Below are 9620 nucleotides of genomic sequence, written 5' to 3' on the forward strand. Positions count from 1 at the left end.
AAATGGTGATTTGTGGAATTCAAAATATTGAAATCTGTTTGACAGTTTTGCTGCAGCAAGGACTCCTCTTACAATGAGTGATACATGCAGAAACACCCTTAGGATGTAAGAAATGTATCTGATCCTCCAGAGCCATTCAGGATCTGAAAGTCTTAACTAAGAACATCTTAACTAACCCCCAGGAGAAAAGAATGAACCATGACTTCCATTTTAAGTGGTTTTGGTCCTTTTTGTTCTTGACTGCAGCCAGGAAAAAGAGGAGAACTTGGTCCAAAAGGTGTCCAAGGACCCAACGGGACAGCTGGAGCACCAGGCATCCCAGGACATCCAGGACCCATGGGTCACCAGGGGGAGAGGGGTGTCCCTGGCATCACAGGAAAACCTGGACCTCCTGTAAGTACCTGCTGCTTCTGCAGCACAGGCAGGGAGCCTGTGAAGTGAAAAAATGGGTTGTGGGGTTTTGGATAAGGTCCTCCATTTCAGCAGGCAAAAATAAGGCCAAATAAACCCCAGATTAAATATCTGGCCTAACATTAAAATTAATTGCTGCCATTTGTACAACAGAGTTCTGAAGGGAAGCTGTCACCTTTTGAAGAGGGGAAAGAACCCCCTGCTCTTCATGCAGGACCTTGTGCTGCTTCCCAAGCTCCTGCAAATGTGTTTTGTGTCCTGCAGCTTCTGCCAGGGCTGGTTATTGATAAGGAGGTTCCTACAAAGACAAATTCTTCTGTTAACTGCAGGGCAAAGAGGCCAGTGAACAACATATCAGAGAACTCTGTGGGGAAATGATAAATGGTGAGTATTACTGAGAGAAAACTGACTTTAATTACCAGATCAGTAGATCCTGAACATAAATGCCTTCTGAGATTTGTTAATTTTCTGTCTTCATAGGACAAAGTAATACAGTGACCTTGAGTGTAAGGAAATTATTCAGGAGGTCACCTTGTTGTATTCAGGAGGTCACTTGGTTGGGGATGTCTTTTAGTGTTCTAAAATTAGTATTTTTAAATTATTCATCATGGCAACAGTCAAAATGCACTGAAAGCAGCTTTGGCACAAGTGTTGTGTGAGACATCCTGCACTAACCTGTGTCATTCTGAGCTCTCCTCAGTGCACCTCATTACCTTGAAGCAGGATCTCAGGGTGTGTCCTTCTTTCTTCAAAGTGACTGTTTTGCATTTGGAGGTTACATCCCCTGTTTGGGATGAGGCTAAGCTCTGAAAGTTTGTTTCAGGAAATTATTTAAGTGTCATTTCTTGTACTTGACATCCTTTAAAGGGCTTTTGAAATAGGAATAATCATCCCTGCAGATTTATGATTAATATCTCTGTCTGTGGAGATGTAAAAAACCCCAAAAACTACAGGTAAGCAGGAAGGACAGATTCACTGTTCCCTCCTGCCAGGAGCAGCGGCAGGAAGTTCTGCCTAAAGAAAGGGTGCAAATGTTGGAGATGCAGTGATTAATGATGTTTTCCAGAGCAAATTGCACTGCTGGCTGCTAACCTGAGGAAGCCCTTGGCTCCTGGAATGACGGGCCGGCCGGGCCCCGCTGGGCCCCCCGGGCCCCCTGGAAGCACGGGAACTGTTGGGCATCCTGGTCCCCGTGGGCCCCCTGGCTACAGAGGCCCAACAGGAGAGCTTGGTGATCCTGGACCCAGAGGCAAGTTCAGAGTGAAACATTTTACTTCTCTTTTATGCCCACTGAAATAAGCTTGTACTGAACTCAGCACTGGGGAGAGGAGATCAGGCCGTGGTGGAGTTCTGCACCTTGAGGGGTGCCATGGAAGCAGGGATCCCTGCAGCATCCAGAGGATTTGTGGCTCCTCTTGTTCTCTCCCCGTGCTGTCGGTGGCTGCAGCTGCAGAGCAGAGCTCACTGTGGGAATTGTGTTTGTGCTTGAAGGTGACCCTGGTGAAAAGGGAGACAAAGGACCTGTTGGCCAAGGAATCGATGGGCCTGATGGTGACCAAGGGCTGCAGGGTAAGTGTGGGAAATCAGTGAATGCTGCATGGCTGAAGGGAAGGCTGAGGGACAGCTCTGCATGCTGATGGCAACAGATTATCAGCACTCAGTTACAGGGGTGACAACTCTGAGGCTCTCCAGATTAAGGGAAAGGATGGTGTCTGCTTCCTGATGATTCCTTTATTAAAAGACGCAAGATGAATTTATGCAAATTAATTAATATTTATGGAAACTTGGAAGAATATTCTTTATTTTGCTCACCTGTTAAAGCAGCTTTTCTAATTGGGATTACACCTGTACAATGAATAAACTGCAGGCACCAAAAGCAGGCTCTCAATTCACAGAATTTCATAAAGCCAAAATCTTTACAACCATGTTATCTGAAATTCTTCCACAGAATTTATACCATCAAATTTCATAATATTTATACCCCATTGTCTCAGAATCTTCCATAAAATAATTAATCTATGTTAATAATTTGTGAACTCACACAGCCAAAACATCCCTTGACCAAATTAGGGATAAAAAAATCCAAAGCACATACTCCAGATTCAGGGTAAATTTATTGAAAACACCTTGTACTCAACAGGCCATAACAAGTGTGATGTACAGACACTCAAAGTATATTAAGATCTCTAAAATCAACACATATATACAGATATTAAAAAAGAAAAGATGGAGATATTTCATGTATCTTTCCCCTCTCTCGTTTAGGACCACCTGGTGTGCCTGGAATTACTAAAAACGGCCGTGATGGTGCTCAGGGTGAACCCGGGCTGCCAGGGGATCCTGGGACTCCTGGCACTGTTGGGGCTCAGGGAACTCCAGGAATATGTGACACGTCGGCTTGCATGGGAGCTGTTGCAGCATCAACTTCCAAAAAATCATAAACCAACAGTACAAGAAGTGAAGAAGTGACTGAATATTTAAATAAACAGTGCATTGTAAGAAAACAGAATCCTTCTAGTGCTAAAAGGACAGATGCTCCTTCTATTCTATTAAGTGGAGACTTTGACACAGTTCTATGAAAAAGAAAGCATCAGATGAAAACTTTAATTAAAAGATGCTTTATGACTATCTTTTCCTCCCCCCAATTATTTCCCAGAATTTTTACTGCTAAACAACCTCACCTTTCCTTCCTCCCTTTGCTCAAGAGACCTGCAAGAGGAAGCATTGCTCCTTTTTACCATCACCCCCCCTGTCCTAAAGATCACCTTTTCCATTGAGTTCCTTGGTGCTGCTCCCACTGACTTCAGTCCTGCAGGTTTGTGCTCTCAGACACGTTGTTAAGACACTCAGGCACCGAGCTGCCTCTTCCATCAGTGGAAATCAGGCATTTCAATAACCTGTATTTTAACATCTGAACCTTCTGGCCTAAGGAATGACCATTGCTTAAGTCTGTGCTGCCAGCTAGAAATTTTCAGATTGCACCTCAAATATTTGCCAAGACTAGTAAACAGTAATCCTCTTGCAAGCAAATTCTGCAAAAGGAGTAATGTAAATATTTTAATTTCCAGGGAAGAATTTTTGCATATTTCCATATGATAACGAAGGAAATGAAGTAACAGCATTTTCATGACCTCTACTTCAGCTATTTGCACAGTAATTGTGATGGAACCCCATCTAAGAAAGGATGCTCTTTTAAAGTCCAGCCAAAACCACCTGTATGAACTGTTGTAAAAATAAAAGGAGATTTTTTTTTTAACCTTTTCTTTGTGATGTTGTAAGTGTCATTATACAAATCAAATTAACTTGGCTAAACTCCATTTTCCAGAACTAGGTTTTACTAGTATTGTTTGGACATAAATTGCTGCAAAATTGTTCTTATCCGTGATTTAAACCAGTATTAATTTTGGTAGAACTTTTTATACTTTAAAACTTGCTAGCATCATCTATTTAAAAAAATTAATAAAGCCACTCTCAGCTCACACACAGTTCTATTTCTGTCCTATATGCCAAAGCCTATGAACGAAGCATCATATTTCTCTTTAAATATAAAAATAGTTTGTGCATTTAAATATCTACTGTTTAAAATATTCCACTTTTGGTCTAAAGTAACAACACAAGAACCTATTGGACGGTTGTGTGGCAGACATTAAAAATAGGACTGAATTTAAAAATGCCAACACCATTGCACTACTCTTTGGAGCTAATTATGTTAAATATGTATGCCAATGCAAAATTCATAATACACACAGTTTAGAAACTATGCATTTGTCCAAATAACCAATACAATATTTACATTTTAAATGGAAAAATGGGCATTATAATATGGTAACTTCAGTTTCTTTATACACTGGAAGAATGAGTTTGCATCTGGCCATTAAAACAACAGGAAGATGGATGTTCTACAACTCTTCCAATCTGTGCTGCATCATCTTTAAAAAATAAAATAAAAGCAAAAAATTAAGTGAGACCCCAAAGCAGGATGACAAGAAATTTTGTATAACTAAAGGGTTAAAATAATTAATTATTACATTTTCTTGTAGCTTCTGGTCCCAAAGCCCCTTGAACAGGGAGGATTCCCATTGCTGGTAGTTACCTTCCATTTCCATTTGCAATAGAGAACGTTTCTTTTAAATTTCTATTTATATATATATTTACAAGTTACACTTTCAAATTCCTATTCAGCATGTAAATGGAAAGAATAAAACACAGTTTGGACTGCTGTCACACAATTCAGGGTGGGCAGGTCAGGCTATTTGGTCTCCATAGCTGTACGGTTTTCCTGTGCTGGACACATTACACACGAGTCTGGTCTTCCAATTTTTAGTCTCCTGCCTGTTTTGCCACAGAACACAGTCTCAAATTCCTAAAAAAATCAAAATACAAAAGAAAAATGTTATATTTAATGTAGATGTTTTCTTGAGATGTTTGTTTTGTTTCATTTGTGCCTTCAATAGGAAGGAAGAGAGCCCATATCCATATCTAGACCAGCAGGTGTTCCAAGACACACCCTCCTAAAATTCTTGGCAGAGCCAGAATTACTCTGGAGCTGCAACTACTGCTGAGGAGAACAGGAGCTGCTTTTAAGGCATGTAACCCTTCAACTCTGCTTACCCACTCAATACAGTGTGGGCATGTAGCTGTGATCCCCCTCCCTGAACTAACTAGAAGCCTGTGAAAAGGGTAGAAAATAGAGAAAATGAAGGAGGGGAGGAATGATTTAAGACGACCTTAATTTCATATTATTGTCCAAATAGGATCATGCTCAGGAATTGTGTAACTAAAAATAATTAATTTTAAAATTCAGTTTGAAAACACTGACTGAGGACAACCTGTAATTTCTCACTAGTGAACTCAAACAGCTGAAAGAAATAAAAAATAAAAATTTAAGGGAAGGTTCAAGGACATGGTGGGGCGTGGTGGGTCCTTCACAAACAGCAGCTTTGCATCACAGTTCTACATTATGACAGCTTTAAAACATTTTCCATTTTTATCAAGACCAAAAATGAAATGAGATTTCAAACCTGCTTCAGGGAGTCGCCGTGCCTTTCCTGAATGTACTTGAGGAATGCAGTTGTCCACTGCAAAGTTGTTGCCTTGTCGGTGTCAATCGTGCAGAAGGGAACGAGGAGATTGAGCTCGTCACAACAAACCCGGATCCTGCGCCTGCAGGCAAACACCCAAGGTCATCAGCCAGGGGCCAGAGGGAAGGGAAAAATACAGAGAGCAGGAAGACTACCCACATGTGCAACCAGCCATGGACTTTGGGGACTGCTTTGTGCTTGCTACAAGCTTTGTGTATTAGTTTTGTTACAAAGTGAAAACAGTTTACAGAGTGAAAACACAAAGACAACCGCAATGAAACAAAGATATTTTTTTCCCATCTAACAAACACCAAACCCTCACCTCCTGCACTGCTTTTTCTTGGAGCTAACACAAACCATGTCAAGCTTACATTTACTCTGGATAATCAGAGTACTGCAGTACCAGTATTTTATGCTTCGAGAGGTGTTTCATGGCCCCTGCTCCCAGAATTACCTCCTGTCTCTCTCCAGTCGATTGTGCCTTTCCCTTCTCTGGGCACTTCCATCCTGGGAACCACTTTGCACCTGCACACTGGAGCTGGGCTGTGCTGACTGCCAGGGGCCCTGGGCAGCTGCAGTGCTCTGGTTGTTGTCCCGGGTGTTCCGAATCTCTCCGAGAGGTTTGCGATCCATGTTTGCATCCAACAGATTTATTCGGCTGCAACTTCTGTTTATGGCTTGCTTGCATAAGGTGTCTTGTTGGAAAAATAAAAATGAAAATAATGACCTATTTGTTACTCTCCCACTAACCTGAAAACAGTGATCATGGAAAGTTCTTTTGGTGCTGTATTTATATGGAATAATCTTTGAAGCTTTACTGCCAGGCTACATTGATTCTTACAGCAAGACATGTCCTGCAGAAGACCTAAGGCACTGCTTGCTATTCCAAAATCCACACAGCTTCTATTTTCTCAGAGAGCCCACTGAGATTGCAGCTGCCCTTGGTGAGCACTTGAGGCAGCCCTTAAAATGTTCTTCAGTTTGATACTGACTGGGTCTGCTGGATCAGCTTTGGGGTCAAAGAAAGCACCCCTGTGCCAGGGGTTTGGTGGTGTTTGGTCAAAGGCTGGAGGTCTTTTCCAACCTTAATGATTCTATGATTCTAAAGAAACCAGCTGCTGACCCAAGGCCCAGATTTTCAAAGGTACTTTGTAACCTCAAGTCTCCTCATTTCAATTCAGAAGTGCTAAACAGTTTTGAAAGTACAGGTAAACTTAAAGGTGTTGACCATCCTTGGAGAAATCTAGCCCCACGTTGCCTATAGAGCATCTTTGCCATAAGAACCTCACCTCCCACATTCACTAAAATCATATTAATTCCAGAAAATAATTTTTAAAAAAATTAGATTTGAAGAACAAGAGAAAACTAAGTGAAAATAAGATAAATGGTTTACCTCCAACTTTAATCCAAACTTCCTCAGGCAAAGCTTTATTTATAGCACCTACTGTCTGTTTCGTGGATTCAACTTCCTGATAGAGAAAAGGGAATGTTTTGGGTATCCCAAGGTCTTGATGTTTGGCAGCTTCCAAAATAGTGCAAGATGTTCCACAGGTCTGTGAGAACAAAAAGGAAACACTTACAAAACTATATAATATACATTAAAACAAAATCAATTATTTGATGTCTTTCTGTTAGCTTCTTAAATTACTTCTTCAGGCAGAATAAATCCCAAATACACACAACTGTGGTGTTTTGACAGAGTGATGAATTCTGGGGATACCTCTGACATTTCTCAGTGCCATGCTATTACTTTTGCTTCAGAGGTTACTGCAAGTTGTGGAGAGCAAAATATCTTTATCACCAAAATGAGTTAGAAAGAAAGGAACTACAGAAAATGGTCTTGCACAGATGAAACAGATGATAAACTGATAAACTCTAGGAAAAAAAGAGATCTGATGGCCTATTGCTTGTTACTGGGACACACATAATTACAAATGCCACAAAAGTGACTTGACTGTCTTAAAGATTAATAAACAAATTGCATTACAGATCATTCTGATCGCCCCTATTCAAACCCAGCCACACTCTACCACAAACCTTCAGAATTCTACCACACCCAGGAAGTTAATGCCATCAGCATTGGAAGGTGGCAGAGGAGAGTTACCTGTGCTTGGGAAGGATTAGAACTTCCAGCAGCAGAACATGCATTCATGGTAAAGAACGGGTATGTAAATGGTAAGGAATGGGTGGCAGGTGCAGCCTTATTTTTTCCTAGTGCAGCACACCTGTTCCCTTGCTGGTGAAGAGGAACACCCACCACTTCTGAGGGCTGGCGGATCAATGTCACTAAACTTCAGACAAAAACAAACAAACAGAAAAAACATACCAGGCTGACTGCTTGGAAATGAGTGCAGGAATAAAGTACAGCTACAAATATTCTAGAAACTATCACCAAGAAACCACTTTCATTTACTGAAAACAGAAATCACTGTTATTGCTATGTTGCCCACTTCAGGGGCCAAATAAAAGAAAAGAAAAAACAGCCAAGGAGGTATTTTATTCTGTGCAATAACAAGGTGCTTCACGCCTCAATAAAACATTTTGTCAGCACATTAAGATAGGTACAGGAGGTTAGGTTAGTTTGTAAAACAATATTTTTGCTCCAGTTTTCCCCATAGTCAAGCCTCCACATTATAACCCGAATCTATCATCATCATTATTATTATTTTTATTATTAGCAAAAATCTACTTTGCTTTTAGCAAGCTGCATATTAAAAGTAGGTAATATTCTCTCGCCTTTATTTACAGTACATGCTATCAAGAATGAAGTTGTAAAGTAATTCGTTTTGGAACTCCATGCTGTACCATTTATGCAATAAACAGAGGGGCCTAAGCTGAGCTCAGAGGAGTCGCAGGCACAGTTTAACAAAGCCCAACCCATCCTTCTCATATATTAAAACAAGCACTATTCATAGGTTTCACTTAGCAAATCACTTTCGAACTACATGATACATAGTTTAACAACATAAACTAAAAGTAATTGCAACACACTTGTTAAGAGTTACTCCAGATTCTTGGGGTTCTTGACATCTGGGGTTTTCTGTCGGGCTGCTGTTGAATCTGTCTTCCAACCGAGCTCTGACTGCAGGTTTAGATCTAACCTCTGGTGCCAGTGCCGAATTTTCAACAAATATGTTTTCCTTATTCTCCCCCAAGAAATTTTCACCCTGTTTAGCTTTTGCTACACTGCATCCCGAGACTTCTACAGAGCTACTACTGTTGGGCGCTTTCTCTCTCTGGTTCACAGGGAGGTTGGACTCGCTAAGTAACATCATCCTGAGCTCCTGCAAGTCAGCATAGCCCAGGTGCGGGTTAGAACTCGGCCAGTAGCTGTCACAAGGCAACCCTGACTGACAGGTCACTGGGCAGACCGACTGGTTCCCAGAGCTGCTGGATGAGCCCCCGTCCTGACTGGTGCTGGGGGAGGGCTGCTGCAGAGGGGGGTCTGCAGAGGGGCCAGGCGAGGAGAAAGCGCTGAGCCTGGCTTCCACTTCACCTTCGCTACTCTGCGCCTCCGTGTGCGAGCAAAGTATGTGCTGCAGCTGGGTGTACTCAATGTCCATCATCTCCACCAGGCTGGCCTCGGGGGTGGCGAAGCCAAGGTTTTGCTCACCAAAGGAACTGTCACTTGAGCCTCCAGGTCCGACAGCAACGGGAGCGGGGTCAGGAACACTAGCTGGGCTCTGAGGAATGGTCTGAGGCTCCTCGGGGGCTGATCCTGACATGGCTACAGCAAACCTAATCAGTTACCAATGTCCCTTTCAACAGAAAACCATAAAACCTTCAACAATTGTCAGTGCTATCCATTAAAAAAAAAAAACCCAAAGGCAGAAAAAATTGCACTTAACACTGATTGGCGAGGTAACAGAGTGGGGACCAAGCTGCCGCTGGCGGGGTACCTGACACCCTGACCATGTCTCCCCCCCCGGGTGAGACCCTCCCTCCCCCTCCAGCACAGCTGCTCACGACAAACGGCCTTCACCTGTCCCCGCCCCGGCCTCGGCGGGGAGGCTGCGGGCACTCTGCGGCCTGGCACCCCCTGAGACAGCGCCCGGACGGCGGCGGGGCAGCCCGGGCGGGCGGGAGCGGGGCCCCCGCGGCCGGGGGGAGCCGTGGGGAGCCGGGGCG

General features: G+C 42.8%; 2 protein-coding genes across 2 annotated transcripts in view; one reads left to right on the plus strand and one right to left on the minus strand.

Moving 5' to 3' along the window:
* COL9A3 (collagen type IX alpha 3 chain) overlaps window positions 1-2882 on the plus strand; it is a 32790-nt gene extending 29908 nt beyond the window's left edge. The window contains 5 exon segments of the mRNA XM_039719235.1: window positions 247-393; window positions 741-795; window positions 1478-1660; window positions 1903-1980; window positions 2677-2882. Of these exon segments, the coding sequence (XP_039575169.1) occupies window positions 247-393; window positions 741-795; window positions 1478-1660; window positions 1903-1980; window positions 2677-2852 (639 nt within the window). The 3' untranslated portion in view covers window positions 2853-2882.
* Window positions 2883-4653: 1771 nt separating this feature from the next.
* TCFL5 (transcription factor like 5) lies at window positions 4654-9347 on the minus strand. The gene is given in 7 exon segments (XM_039719234.1): window positions 4654-4684; window positions 4687-4774; window positions 5433-5574; window positions 5947-6187; window positions 6886-7045; window positions 7597-7783; window positions 8484-9347. Coding segments are annotated over 7 exon segments (1581 nt in total). The 5' UTR covers window positions 9218-9347; the 3' UTR covers window positions 4654-4655.
* Between the last annotated feature and the right edge of the window lie 273 nt (window positions 9348-9620).

This window comes from Passer montanus, unplaced genomic scaffold (assembly GCF_014805655.1).
Source record: "Passer montanus isolate IOZ18808 unplaced genomic scaffold, ASM1480565v1 scaffold41, whole genome shotgun sequence".
Lineage (NCBI taxonomy): Eukaryota > Metazoa > Chordata > Aves > Passeriformes > Passeridae > Passer > Passer montanus.